The sequence below is a fragment of the Aulonocara stuartgranti genome (genome assembly GCF_965226115.1).
Source record: "Aulonocara stuartgranti genome assembly, chromosome: 3".
Taxonomy (NCBI): Eukaryota; Metazoa; Chordata; class Actinopteri; order Cichliformes; family Cichlidae; genus Aulonocara; species Aulonocara stuartgranti.
Window position 1 is genome coordinate 41,329,107 of NC_138941.1, and position 15,553 is coordinate 41,344,659.

The following is a 15,553-nucleotide window of genomic DNA, read 5'->3' on the forward strand; positions in this document are numbered from 1 at the left end:
TCTCTGCTCAGCTAACCTTTCTTTCCCTTTGATGTGGCTGAATAAAGGAAGGAGAAAGAAAACAAAATGATTTGCCTTCATCTCTAAATCTGTGCTGGACTCTTGTTTAAAACCTCTTCTCCCTCTCTACAGGTCGGCTTCTTGAAGACACAGCACCGGTATGAAATAGTGTTCACCCTGCCTGAGATCCCAGCTCTGGGTAAAAATGTGTGTCCAGCGCCGCTACCCGGTCCACACCTCCGGATCACTGATATCACACCGGCACAAGAGGGTGAGGTCACGAGCGATGGAAAAACAAAAAACAGTTTTCCATTAAAATTGTGAAAAGTAATAATAATGTAAATTTGTAATTACGTTCAAATGATCAATGCCTGTCTGTGTCGCATCTTTTGACTGATGACTTTGAGCTAAACTAGGTCACTGGTTTGGGATTTGTCCATCATGATCAGTCTTATGTAACATGTTAGCTTAATGATTACTGAAAAAGTCAAAAATGGGAAAATCATTTTTCATGTAGTGCAGTCTTTATGTCAGATGTGATTATTTTAGATTCGCTTTAGGTAATAAAACCAAATCAGTAGTAACAGATTAGTGAATATAGCATAAGGACTGCACAACAGGCTGGCCTAAAGTCTAATATGTTAGTACCAATGCTGTGGTTTTATACTCCTATTGCTTTTAAAACCATAATATCATCTTCTTTTTCTTTGTTTGGCTGATCCCTTTAGGAGTCGTATGATGCCCTGTTAGCCTGTGCGCTGCTATACAAAGCTTTGTAGCCTCTCCAGAGTACATCGCACAAGGTTTACATTGTGTTGTCTGTTTTTGGAGGACTGCAGGCGAGTGTACCTCTGTAGCCTCTGCATTGGTTGAACTCCCATAATCCCTCTCTCTGAGAGCTAACAGAGACAAAAGCAGGAGCATAAATCCGGCTTTAGTCAGTGACCAGACTCTGTAATATTGTCAGACTTACCGGCGTTTAATAAGCAGATGCTAAGAAGAAAAAACCATAATAACAACACAGAGTAGCGTTACTAGAATGATCTGCATGCAGGCTGCTATTGACGTTAGTTGTACCTTTATCATTATTCTAACTACAAAATGTGTTGCAATAAAAACAGAGGCTTGGCTACAGAAGAAATGTTTGTAGATTAGATGAGTTATCATATGTTCTGTAATTTGGGAGCAGAGCAGTTACTACAGTTGCAATAATCTCAATTAAATGGAGGAAATGTCTTCCACTAACAGCTCACATGTATGTTGCCTGAGAGGTGAAATACAGGCTAAAAACTCAATTAAATGCTTATCTAAAGCTGTGAGATAAGCTGGTACATGTTGATAGTTATTTTGTTAAACTAATCAGCTGCCATCCTTCAGCCCTCACTTTCAGTGACACGAAGCCCTGTTCTTTCCCAGTCAGTATATGTAAAACAAGCTGCATTTGCAGTTTACAGTCATTAGTTTCCTGTTTAAACTGTGAGTCAGGCAGACCTTTTGTGGTATAAAGGTCATTGGTACTGTGTTTACAATACATTTGGGTCATTTTATATCAAAATCTCATAAAAAAAAAAAAAAGTTCCCAACTGAACACCTCAGACTATGATCATATTAGAAAACTGCTTTGAGGAATCATGGCTCGAAGATGACCTGATATCAAAATGTAGGGAAAATGAGACATTTCATATTCTGTAACACGTTTTCACTGACCAACTATCTCACCTATCTCCAGTGAATGATCACAAGACAGGTAAACCATCCAGGGCACCAATGCTGAGGTTTTATACTCTTTGTTGTCATAGACATTAAATTGCTAGTAACACCATGCTTCTTCTTCTTCTTCGGCCGATTCCTTTTAGGGAATTGCCACAGTGGATCATCTTCCTCCACCTCACCTTGTCAACACCAACCCTCTGCATGTCCTTCACTACATCCAGGAACCTCAACTGTTGTCTTCCTTTCTTCCTGCCTGCCTGCTCCATCTTCAACACCCTTTGTCCGATATATCCTCTGTCTCTGCTCTGCACATATGCAAACATCTCAGTCTTGTCTCTCTAACTTTGCCACCAAACTGCCTGAGCCATCCCTCTGATGCACTCATTTCTAATCTTGTCCATTCTTGTCACTCCCAGTGAAAATCTTACATCTGCTTTCTGCCACCTCCACCTCGGCTAATGTTGATCTGCAAAATGATCCACTGTGCAGTTCCAACTGGAAATCGACTGATTGGCAACAGCATTAAAAAACAGATTATAATTCATCGTAACTCAACATTATTGACGCAGTGTGTTGACAGAGAACATAATAAAAGGCAGAAACATCCAAAAAAGGGCTTTGACTGTCCTTCAAGAACCCTCAAGAACTATTCCAACTTGAAGACATTACAAGAAAGCTGCCTCAGAGAGTTCGGACTGTGTTGAAGGATAGTGGCAGTCATATTTTTCGAAAGCATAGCTAAGCTAAAAAGTAAGTAACTCGGCAGCACAGTCACAGGCTGCAGAGTTCCAGATGGCTGAGGATTACAGCAGCAGACAGTTCAGCTCATGTCAGCACAGAGATCCTTCTTTGAAAAAAAAATAAATAAATCATAGGAACAGATCTGACTTTCAGACGCTTTCCTGTGTTTCTCTGTGTTCCTGCCGCCCGTCATGCCGCAATAGTCGGTAAACCCTAAACATCTGCCACCTGTGTGGGCTAAAAAAAGACATTTTTTAACTGCTAGCATGAACGTGAGCTTCTCCTGGCCAATAAAACAGCTGAAATGGGTCAGAGGTTTCTGGGAGTCATGCCGACTGCATGCCTGTAATTGAAGCAGGTTACTGACCTTTACTTTCAGTTTATCGTCACACCCTTTATATTACTCTCAGCCTGATTATGTTAACAGGTGTGCTACTATGTTTGTCTTGTGTGTGTGCGTGTGTGTGTGTGTATATATTCATGTGCTTATCAGTCAGTTGTGTTTGTTTTTTTTCCATCCTGTTGACATTTTGTTCTGGATTGTCTGACACTCGAATTATCCTTATGAAAAACATCTCACGCAGAGACGATAAAGTAGAGATGTGCGTGCGTTAGTAAAATGTGCCAATAAAGAGGAAACTTACTCTCTTTTCTGTCTTTGTTGCTATTTTTTTGTCCTGCATGTCTCTCCAGGAGGTCTGAAGATAACGTGCGAGTACATAACCCAGCACGAGGGAGTTCTGTGTGAGGAGGTGAGGCTGCTGAGCGAGACCAACGACGACGTCTGCGTCAGAGTTAAAGTTCACGCCAGAGTCATGGGTAAGGTTGTGTTTAACAACATATATGTGATAATATAATCTTGTCTGCTTCTTCTGTATAAATAGTTACAAATACACCACATTGTATCCTATAAAAGACCTTTTTCTTTTTTTTATAGCTGAGGCATTGTGTAGTTGATTGATTTTTCAGTCATTACCATACGACTACCTATGCCCGTGAGACTTTCTATTATAAAACCATTAATCATTTGGGAACTTATTAAACTGAAATGACTGGAAGGCTTCCATAGATTAGTTGCTAAGGCTCATGAAACCTCGAAGGAAGGCCAAAGACGATTTACCTCATTAAGTGTAGAGGACAAACTGACCAGGAGCCATTTGGTTTAGTTTTTATCACTTAATTTGATTAATAAAATTTCATAAACTTGTGGAAACAAATCATACATTTTCCACAGGTTTTCTAAAATCTGAAGTGGTTCTTAAAAGTGTTTTTTTTTGTTTGTTTGTTCCTCCATGTCTTCTTACATGAGGTAAAATACATAAATACCTGATTAACTTATTGATAAATGATTTATTTGATAATTAATATATAATTGGTAGTTCTCCCAGACTGTTAAATGACCTATAAAGTTAAATGATCAAACTACATAACATCAGAATTTGCCCTCACTGACCGCTTCATTGAGTACACCTGTTCAAGGACGCATCAATGAAAGCGCCTACTCAGCGAGTCACATTGCAGCAGCTCGATGCTTTTATCCATGTAGACATGACCTTTGGGATGTGGTGGAACAGGAGATTCACATCATGGATGTGCGGCAGCTGTGTGACGCTGTCATGTCAACATGGACCAAAATCTCGGAGGAATGTTTCCGGCACTTTGTTGAATCATGAAGAATTAAAGCAATGTTGAAGGTAAAAAGAGGGCCAACGCGGTTCTAGTAAGGTGTACCTAATAAAGTGTCCTGTGAGTGTATTTTCATTATATTTTACTTTTTAATTTATAAATGATCAGTCATTTCTTCTTTGGTTTTAAAGGGAGAACTAACAGATAATCCCAAAGGTCGCTTGTTTCTGGTGTGCTGCTGCCACCTGCTGGTTACTTTGAATTTTTGGGTCTGAATAACTTTTAAAACAACAACCAAAGTAAGTCACAATGAACCACTAAAAAAGAAAGGCTAAATTTTTTTGTGGTCAAATTTTTTAAAATAATAAAAACAAAAATGTTCAGAAATACTAACCGAAAAATCATTTTAAAAAGTCCCCTTTTCTGTGGTGAGGGATACGACAGAAACAATATGGCTCTTGTAATCCATAAATCTTTTGTTCTGCTCTGTCCTGCTGCGCGGAGGCTGTAATAATAAATTTGCATCCTCCTCTTCAATCCATGTCAGTGAGACTGAATTAGTCTGTGGCGTTTCTCTCAGCAGATGGAGAATTAGTTAAAGAATTAGTTAAAGGGGGTGCGCAGTGTGTTTTTCCATCTGTGTCTGTGTAAATATAGCAGAACGTGGTGCGTGCGTGCGTGCGTGCGTGCGTGCGTGCGTGCGTGCGTGCGTGCGTGCGTAGTTGAGGATGAATGATGGCTGTGTTGTTTAGTGTTTATTTTTATCCTCATAATGTGGCCTGAACATCTGTTCAGATGTTTGTGTGTAACTGAGTCCTGGATGAAAACCAGATCAATGGATTAAACTCTACGTCAGCTGTACCGCTCACATCAGATCAGTGACGGAGTATAATACAACTCAGCTGCATGCTGAGCCTTTAGTCTTGTATAAATACACATGGTTGTTATCCGATGTATAGTTAATTATTATATATCCAGTGAGGCTGATAGGAAGCGTCCTAATGGTAGTTTTTAGTTAGTTATTAAAATGTAAAAAGTGATTTTATCTTGTAGGGAAACTGTAATAGACATTCCCAATATTTTAATCTAATTTGATGAAAGCTTGAACTGCTAGTTATTTTTATGTTCATCTATTCTTAAGGTGGTCGTTTGTTGGAGCCCATATACGTTATTTCTTAATACCTTAAAAAAACGGTGTATCCAAAACAGTATGGTAAAAAGAATCACCTGATGTCAAAGTGCTTTAAGTCTTTAGCCACTCACCGGTGACGATCAAAACATGTACTGTTAGAAAGCAGATTAGTGAGTTTCACATGTTGCAAGTAGGTAAGATAACAATAGGAGTGGCTGCAGACAAGCCCGCAAATGTGTGGGAGTAGTTTGATCTGGGACTCTCCACCATTTGACCCTTTGAACTGAAGAAGCTTCTCGGATGAGAGGTGAAACGTCTTCAAGCAACTTAAAGAAGTCCAGACGCTTTTCTTTGCAAGCTCCTTAGACTATGATGGCCTGGATGAGTAGTTTAGTTATTTCATGGACATATATCGTGTGTCCAGAGGGGAAGGGGATGTGTTACTTGTGAAAATTTTAAGCTTTGTAACTGTACATTCAGCTGTGTATTTTAAAGTCTACGACAGACTTCTGGCAGTAATTTTGGCAGTATTAGGGCTGGGGGGAAAAAAATTAAAGAAATTGCATTGGCCGGGAATCGAACCCGGGCCTCCCGCGTGGCAGGCGAGAATTCTACCACTGAACCACCAATGCGTTGCTCCATGTGTATCCTGCAGTCACGAAAAAAAGCATGCGCCTGCTGCTGCAGGGTGGGGGGAGGGACTGTGGAGAAGTAGAGTAGATGCCTCAGGGGAGAAGGAGGAGGGGGGTGAAAAAGGGGGCTGCCTCTCTTAAAGGAGCCGCTCGGTCTGTGTCTCTCACACCGTGTGCACATCGTGGATTATATACATGAGTTTGAGACCGATGCCTGAGCTTTTTAAAGCCAAGTGCTCACAGGTCATGTTTCCACTTCTAAATGCTCTACAACAAGACTTAAAGGAAGGAAAATATGTCACTCTCTTTTTTGCCTCTGTTTGCTCAAATACTTTGATGTTGTGAAACACTGTTCATAATGTGCAAAGGTGTGGCTGGAATAGGCTGACGATGTTTTATTGTTATTGCACCAGAACATGCCATCAAAGGTTATTGTCAGATTGTAATGTAGCTCCAAATAACTGACTCCTGTCAGACATTTCCAGTGCCTGACTTTCAGTGGTTGTGTCTAGCTGAAGGGTTTCAAATTGATTTAGTTCATGGACCACATTCAATTCAGTTCTGCTTTATTTAAACAGCACCAATTCACAGTGACAATCACTTCAAGGCACTTTATATTTTAAGGTACAGACACTACAGTATTAGAGAGGAAACCCCAGCAATCACACAGTCCTGTATGAGGGAGCACTTGGCAATAGTGGGAAGGGAGATTAAACAGGAAGAGATATCAGAAAGAAAAAGTTATAGATATCCAATGTTTCTTTAATTTGAGCGAGAAATAAAATTTGTTACTTTTAGGTCATTCAGGCTTCGTGCTGGGACAGCCACTCTCATAACGCCATCCACTCTAAACTAACAGCACAAGGCTTCCTGGTACTAGAACGTCCAGAAATTCGGACTTGTTTCTCTGCAGATTTTAGACTCTGCAGCCATCTAGTGGCCGGATATCGACTCTTATGCTCAATCACAAAGAGCCGCCTCCACGTCTAAAAGCCTTAAAGTTCATATTTAAAATTTGTAGTTTTTATGTGCAGACCAGTTTCATGCCTGAACACTGGGCCATATAGTACTACATGATCAAAGGTCTTTTTACTTTTTTCAAATGTAAATTTCCCACATAACTATTGACTTATCACATTTAGGTTTGTAAAGAAAGCTACAAGAGTCTTGAATATGTGCAGGATCAGAATCTGTATTTATTTTGTTTTAAATTAACATTTAGATTATTTAGTTTCATTAAATGCCTCTTACAGTAAATTCAGGCTAGTGAAGCAGGTCATTTCCCAGCATGCCCTTAGCAGTCGACAGCCTTGATTAATCTCTCATTACAGTTCATATTGTAATGTAAGAATCGCGCTGATTAGAGTAACGATTTCTTTTTGTCTCTCTGCCTCTTGTCCAGATCGTCACCATGGTACCCCCATGCTGCTGGAAGGCGTTCGCTGCATCGGTCCGGAGCTCGAGTACGACTCTGAGCAGAGTGACTGGCAGGGATTTGACTAAATGTCAGCCTTCTGTTCCCAGTTGTTTCACACATCCACAAACGCCTACAGAAGTTCACACACCTGCCATCTTCACAGATAGAAAAAGAAACAGAAACCTCCTGAGCTGCCCGTTAATACACACACACACACACACTATTAGTGCCACGGGCTGTGCAGCTTTTCCACCTCTGGTGTGATTCACTGTTCACTGGACCTCAGAAATGGTTTTCATCCTGAGACGTGAAAAACATTCCTCAGCTCTGACCTTCACTCTGAAGGAACATGTAATTAAGTCCTCTTGCTTTTCTGTCTTCAACTGTTGTGCTTTCCTTGTTCATCCGTTAGAGGGCAGCGTCTGCCTGTAAATCAGCACAGCCTCACAACTACTTGTGGTTCAGTTTTAGTCTTTTTCTGATGTGCAAAGCCCGCCTGGATTCATAGAGTTAGGAGTAAACAAGGGCTCATTTACGACTTCAAAAGCTTGACCCTAAATTAAGGCTCTAATCTGCGCAATTCAGGGAGGACGAGAGCGAATTAGGAACATTGTTTAACATGCAATACCTCTGTGTGACTATCAGGGGTGCTAAAGAACTCTGCATCCGTTACTGCTCCAATCTCAAGGCCATCTTTTACCAGTTGTGCTGCAGTGTTCTCTATTTAAAGGAAGACCTAAATATAAAATGTGTCTGCATCTTCAGTGTTCATGTTAAACCCATCTCAGCAGGTATACCTAATATTTCTGTTGTATTTGAACCAACCTGCCCCAAACATTTCACTTTCCCCAGTCTGCCTTTCAAAATAAAACATAGGCTTGTTTCAGTAGGTGAGGAATGAATGTACAGCTGCCACACTGGAGGGAGGGGAAAGTGATGCTTCAGTACCTGCTCTCCTGCTATCTGGCACTGATCTGCTGACATATGTCAGGATTTTCTAAGCTGGTTTTCACTCTGTGTGATAGGTGTGTGTACTTTAAAAGCTCCTTCTCGTTCTTTTTTGGGGCCCTTAGGACCAAGTAAAGCGCTATACAAATACAGACCATTTACCATTTAAGAGGAGCTGACATCAAAATCTGACGTTTACCTCTCGTGTTTTAAGTCTCGTCTTTTCTTTTTCTTCTTCTTCTTTTTGTTGTTGTTGTTGCTGAGCTACAGATGCTGTTGACTCACCAGTTTTCCCCAAATTAAAAACAAATGTGTAACCAAAACAAGATCGAATCAAATATTCGGTGCATAGCCTGTAGTTGTTTTAAGGGTGTTAAACTGGGGTGAAAGAATTGGCTGATGAATTTGTTTAAATATTGTTGTTATATTATTATCGAATAATCATTTTAAAAACATTTTCATTATTTTATCCCAAACTTTTCCCTGGACCAACATCTCCTGCCCATGTGTAGACCCTTAAAGCAGTGCTTTAACACACACTGACCACCATCCTTTGGTATTTAAGTCTCTGAGGGGCTTTTTCCTTTCAGCTATTCAAGCTCCAATCTCTTGCTTTAATCCATGAAGCCTTCAGAAAAGTGCCTTTCATCGCCACATCCCGTTTGTCTCTTAACTCCCCGTTGTTCATCCGTCTGCATCCTGTCACCCGAGCAGTTTTCAGGTTTAGCCAGTGTTAGTCCGAGCCACCCAGGACTCAAACATCTGGGGTCATAAACCGGAAGCACCTAAACTTTGGAAGTTTGCAGGTTTCAAACCACTACTTCCACCACCTCTCTGTCCCAGCGCCGTCTTCACAGTGCAACTGCAGATCAGAGGGAGCTCTGCTAACTTAAATTTGTGCTTAAAAGATCAAGTGCCATGATCTGGCTGCACTGCCGTCTCTTGATAATCTCCTCTGAAAGAAGTCCTAACATCTCCTTCCTACTGGTTAATGTTCATGTTTTTGTTGTTACTCGTTCTGTTGTTGGTTGCATTCAGCCTTAAAGAATTCAATTTAGCGTGTAATTTTTTTTTCTTATTATTAGACCACGCGCACTGGGTATAGTAAAGATTGGATAGATTATTTTGATGTTTGTTTGTGCACGATAGGTCAGAGATCCATCTTAGTGTAAAGCTGAAGTGCTCGATAGGTTTCAGGAATGTAGCAGTTTATTTGTTGCTCCCGGTATGTTTGATTTGTATTTTTAATGTTGAAAATGAATTAAAAAAAATGTATATGTTTGAGTCTGGCTCCTCTTTGTGTCCGCTGTCAGTGCATTTCAAGGATGCTTGGTGGCAGTCTCCACTGTCACTGCACAACAGATATCCTGCAGAAAGTCTATTCAGTCTTTTACACAAAGTATTTCTTTATTTGACTTCAGTGGATAGGAAAAAAAAAGTTTTTTACCCTCTAAAAAATTTAGATGAATTGTGAAGTCTTCACTTGATTTAGGGTTACTTTATGTTCTCGACATTACAGGATCTTTGTGGAGAAAAGTTTCGCATGAGACTGAACACAAAATGTACTTGTAACCGGTTCATGGAAGCTTTACAAGAATTCAGTTCATGTTTCTGTCCAACACACAAACCTCATGACATCCTCCTCTTAGTCAGATTTAGTGATTTACTGTAAATGTCCCAAACAGTACAGACTACACTCCTTTTCTTTTTCTTGGATCATGATCTAGAATTATAATAATATTTTTGTCTGTGTTCAATTATAATTTTAATTGAATACATGGGATTACAAAGGTTGAAGAAAAAGTCTCATCCACCTCATATTTCCATATATGTCTGTCAGGACTCAGAATCAGAGAAACTTTATTAATCCTAGAGCAGCATGCACCCACACAACAGACAACACAGCAATCCTATTAAATGAAGTGTAGAAGTAGAAATATAAATAATATAAATATATATATTTTTAGAGAGAGACTTTATCTCAACATCTACAGGCAGGCTGTGCACACACAACAACAAAAGTTCTCATCGTGTTCAGGTTTAGTTGTTTAACAACCTGCAGGCCTGCATCAAAATTATAACCGGGACGATGTGCCATTACTCCCGATTCTTGAGTTTACGCTCCGCTTTAAAACTTCCACACTGGAATTTCTCCTATAAATAAATCAATAAATAAAAGCGGACGCAGCACCGTGAGAAAGCAGGAGAGGATGTTGTGGATTCTCTCCTTTATTCCTCTCCAGCTCGTTTCCAAACATTATATAACCAATCTTAAATAACCGCCGCTCTTGCAACTGCGTAATGTCGCAGTTTCAAAGGTCGCAACCCTCCCACAAACGTCCACACAACACCAAACTGACGCATTTCTAATTTGCTTACGTTTGACCTTCAGATTTGTTTTCTTCTCATCAGTTGATGGGCGGCTTTGGGGACAAAAACAAAGAAAAGAAAAGTTTGAAGAAAGTCCGCAGTGTTCAGATCACAGGTCTCTGCGCTCCTGGGACCCTCTGTAGTCCTGAACTAAACCCGGATTCGCCAGCCCCGATGCTGCCGCATCAAACTAAAAATCATTTAAAAAAGAAAAAAAAAAGGACAAACAGCCGTTTGACCTAAGACTGAGATCACAGCTCGCTTTTAACTTTTTCTTTCTCTGAAAAAAAAAAGTAGTCTGGGGGAAAATGCAGAGCTGCACGGATCTGCATTTAAACTAATAACCTTGTGATTTTCTACTTTCTTGTTTTCTTTGTCATTTGAGACTCCTCCTGTTGTTAAAGTGAACTCATGTCTTTGAATAATGACGTGCACAAAAGCAGGAGTCAGTAGCTCTTTAAATACTCGGTGAGGAGACAGAAGCACAACTAACATAACTTTAGTAGTTTTCATATGTGGTCACGTGTGTCACCAGTGTAAGCAGCAGCGGTGTTTGGATCCCGTGGAAGAAACCAAAAGGCAACATGTATGAGGACACCAGACAAGCGCTCTGAATTATCACATTGATAATTTTCTGTGTGTTTCTAATAAATGCTGTAAAACTCTAATAATAATAATTTAAATTCATTATTAGTTAAACTCATTTAATTTCAAGTGAAATTCTAATTTAAAACATTACCACAACGATAGTGTAGTTTGTGTAACTTTGAAGTGTGGCGTTATATTCAAAAGTTTTCCTTCCGTTTAAAAAAATATTGATTTTTCTTCTTTCTTTTCTTTTTGTTGTTGCAGATTTTAAACGGGGAGAACTGAATCTAAAATTGAAATTTGTGTATTTCTCATGCTTATTATTATATTCAGTAGTCCACGGGCAAAAAAATAAATAAAATAAGAAGATTTTAGAGCAGTAATCGCGCATTTCAATACCAACACGAAATCATATTTATAAAAAGGTACATTTCGTTCAAACAGTTTGACCTTAGAGCCACACAGAAGGCTACTTTGTCTACAGAGCGTCACTCCACAGGTTTTATTTGGCGGGTCTTTTCCTCCCGGGACTGAACCTGGGATTTTTTGTGTAAACCACCACACTGTGGACCACTTGTTAAAGTTAGTTTCCTCCACTTTGTACGTAAAAACTTTGTAGAGAAACCTTCAACGGGCCAGAGCTCCTCTGCGTCCGTTTTAACGAGCAGCAGCATTCACACACACTGCACGCGCACATTTACCGAACAAACAGGAACTCCGTGGAGGCTCGTGTGTGACATCTAACGCACTTTGTTTGTGGTTTTTTTGTTTTGTTTTGTTTTTTGTTTTAAAAGAGTTTCTAAGAGGCTCGTGCAGCCTTTTATGTCCTCGTTTGAAATCTTCCAGTGGGAGACTTTTCCCCTTTAAATTGTGATAAAAACTTCACTTGTTTTTTATATTCACATAGCTGTGTTTGGCATGGCTCCACAGAGGCAACACTCAGGTTTGCTCATTAAATGAAGTTAAAGTGAAAACTCTAACAATTCTAATAAAAATCGTTACATGGATTCTTACACGTGGACATGTTTGCGCAGAGCTTGTGTGAGATGTGTGCCCTCCCACTGACCTCCGGGATTACAGTAATCTCTGTTGATTGATCTGATTGATCAGATTCATCTCCACGAGGCCGCAATCCGTACACGGGGTGGCGGTGGTGGTGGTGGTGGTGGGGGCGCAGATGAGGCAGTCGGTGAATGGTGCAAATAAAGCGTTTTTTTCTTTTGGCCTTTGGGCACGAGCTTTTCCAAACAGTGCGCAGGTCTGGGTGGCTGTAAACACCGGTATCATGTGACGCAGAATATGCGCTTTGATTTAATGTAAGTGAGATTTCAGGAGATTAAATTTGGATCTCACCATGATGATACTAAAAAACAAAAGTGGGGGAAATTTGTTGTTGTTGTTGTTGTTGTTGTTGTTTTTTCAGGATAAACCTGAACTCAGATCAGCACAGCATAAGGAAAAAAACTTTCTAAAAAAAGATTATTGTTATTATTATGCATTATTTTATACTTCCAATGCGATAGCGACATTTAATGAATAGTGACGAGTGCAGACTATAAAATGAAGCGCAAAAGGAAAGTTTAAGAAAGTCAGTATGTTGGAAAAAAAAAACAAACATCTTAACTGAAATTACGAATGAGGGCACTTAGAATAAAAACATTACACAGAACCACTTCGGTATTAAACGCGTGTAAATTGATGCTGTATTAACATATAAAAAGCATCCAAATGTTTCTTAAATGTACACCAGCATTTAAGTGCTTCCCTATATCGCCACAGTAAATGTTTTTGATATGAAGCATTCAAGGTGAAACAAAACACTGTATCTCCTGTTTGTTTTGGGGCATCTTTTGAAGAGGACCGATCTGTTTACTATTGCACAAATTCAGCCGTGTCTTTTAATTTCATGCAACCACTGTTTGTGCACGTTCACTGTTTATTAACAACACAGGGTTGTCCCCGTCTTGATCTCTCTATCATGCATGTGTCCATCCATCTAACGCTCTCTAAAAAGCCTAAACAAGCAGGTGTGTCAGTCGGCAGCCAGGCCTGAATGGAAGTACTGGGGTACAATTAGGCATCAAATGTAGCAGCCAATAAATAAATAAATAATCTGTACTTGTTAACATATTAGAAACATGAAAATGTTTCCTAAAAACACCCAAAGAAATCAAGCTATGAGGAGTCTTCAGAAAATTGAATATGGAGGGAAAAATCTGTTTTTTGGAGGGCAAAAACATTGGAGACAACGAGGAAGAAGGTGTGTGTGTGTGTGTGTGTGTGTGTGTGTGTGTGTGTGTGTGTGTGTGTGTGTGTGTGTGTGTGTGTCGCTGTGCAGCAGCAGCAATCAGTCCCCTCTTGTCTCTCCGCAGAGTGCAGCGTCTGATTGACAGTTTCTATTCATACTCTGTGAGATTAGGCCAGCTGAAAGGAGTAACGACCCATGGCTGTGCGCAGTAATTACGGCTTCGGATAAGAAAAATAAGAAAAAACACACACGGCAAAACTATAATTATATAATCCCATCCAAAATGCCCCCCTTTTTCCGCGCTGTTTTCAGACACGTTTCACCTGTAAAGAGGAAATTCCATCCAATGTTTCAGTTGCGCCCGCGACTGAAATTATCTCACAATCACAACAAACTACAGGCTGCACCATCAACATCAAGCTGGCAGAAGAAAATAGACCGGTGAAAAGATGACTCCGCGCATATACAGTGGCGCTGGCAATGAGCCGCTTTATCTCCAATGGAAAACAAATTGTAACCTCACTTTGTGCTGCTTCATCTCAGTGCTTGTGACAGATTTGTGTGTTAACAGCGTGCAGTGTGCTTACCATCCATATCATAAACAAAAGACCAGACAATTCTGTGCAGGCTAAGGGGGTGGACAAAATAACCGGAAAGCCTATTCAGACAGTTGGTTTAACTCTTTGGTCATTTTCAGAGTGGAGATTGTGACACTATGGCACCGGATTAAATTTTCAAAACACGTGTTTTGCTGCTGTTGCATCCATCCTCAGGATACAGCTGCTTTTGGCTGGAAGCTAAAAATCCAATCTCTGAACTAAAGCTATGCAGATAAAATATTTTGTAGATACCACACATTTAAAAAATACATGTATTTTATTTATTTATTTAGCTATGAGCTTTGTTTTTTATTTATTTTTTTACAAAATTATGGCCTCATCACAACAACATTCAGGGGCACAACAACTTTCTCAGAAAAAAATCCAACTCAGTTTTTGAGGTTCTACGTATTGAAGCGACTCTGTCCTCAACGCACAGCACAGTCTAGTAATATAGAAATTTATTTAATGGCCCCAAATCATGATTTCGGTTTTAAAAAACGACTAGTATCGTAATATTTTGATTTCAATAAGAAAAAGGGAACTCGAAGGTTCATGTGAATGAAGAATAGATTTAGAAACGCTCACAGCATGCGAGCAGGGCAGGGGGCTTTCTGTTTATTCCCAATATGTGGCAAAGACCGATAAGAACATCCAGGATTTAATAAGCAGGAAATTAAGCATATATTTTACTGCACAGCTCAAATATATATATATATATATATATGTTTTTCTTCCTGGTGTTAAGAGGCTTCCATTGAGAATTGCTAGTGCCTCTGATCGAGTGAGGGAAAAAAATCGAGCTAAACTGAGACATATTGAGAATAATTCAGGCTTTACCTTACTGGGTCAGAACTGTTCATTGTGCATCTGCACTCATTGTTTTTCTGGACCGCAGTGAGGAGCTCAGAGTTCAGCCGTACAACAACACAAAAACACACATAAAAAGTCAGAGCTGGTGCTGATGCTGTAGGGAAACCCGTGCATTGCTTCTTCGGGCTGTTTCCAGAGAAATACTGCAGGAAAAAAAAAATAATCGTCTCATATCTCTGTGCCTGATCGCAGTCCACAGCGCCGCTTATCCTCTAGTGAAAACATGCCCTGCCGGTGGACCAATGGGAGAGCGACTATGTGCGGGCAGGAAATGACGTCTGGTTCCTGCCTCTGTAAAGTGCACCGTGTCACCACAAATGCTATCCACACAGCACCGTCTCTCCTGCTCTGATGTAGGCAGGGTGCTCGAGCCGCCCCGCTCAGACGTGATGTTTCAGCTGTAAAGCAAATTGTCAACAAACCAACAAGAGTGCTCGAGACTCTGCGAGCAAATGTGACCCCATTACCCGACACCCTCTAGAAGGGTCTCAACACAGACATTTTTTTTGTTTGTGCGCCTTTCAAAAGCAGGAGAAGGACGACCCCCTTATGTGACCATCTCACCATCATCATCATCAACATGCAGTCACGGATCTGCAGAGGCAGCCGATCTGACCAGGAGTGAAGTAACAGGCTGCTGCGCTGGACAAACCAGGAGAAACTTTC

General features: G+C 40.2%; 1 protein-coding gene across 2 annotated transcripts in view; it reads left to right on the forward strand.

Moving 5' to 3' along the window:
* The window catches only part of adisspb (adipose secreted signaling protein b), a 56,160-nt gene extending 46,667 nt beyond the window's left edge, over positions 1 to 9,493 (forward strand). For both annotated transcript variants that reach the window (XM_082526329.1, XM_082526330.1), the window contains exons 4-6: positions 133 to 271; positions 3,148 to 3,273; positions 7,247 to 9,493. In XM_082526329.1, coding sequence (XP_082382455.1) covers positions 133 to 271; positions 3,148 to 3,273; positions 7,247 to 7,347 — 366 coding nt within the window. In that variant the 3' untranslated portion in view covers positions 7,348 to 9,493. The remainder of the gene's footprint in view (positions 1 to 132; positions 272 to 3,147; positions 3,274 to 7,246) is intronic.
* The last annotated feature ends 6,060 nt before the right edge of the window (positions 9,494 to 15,553 follow it).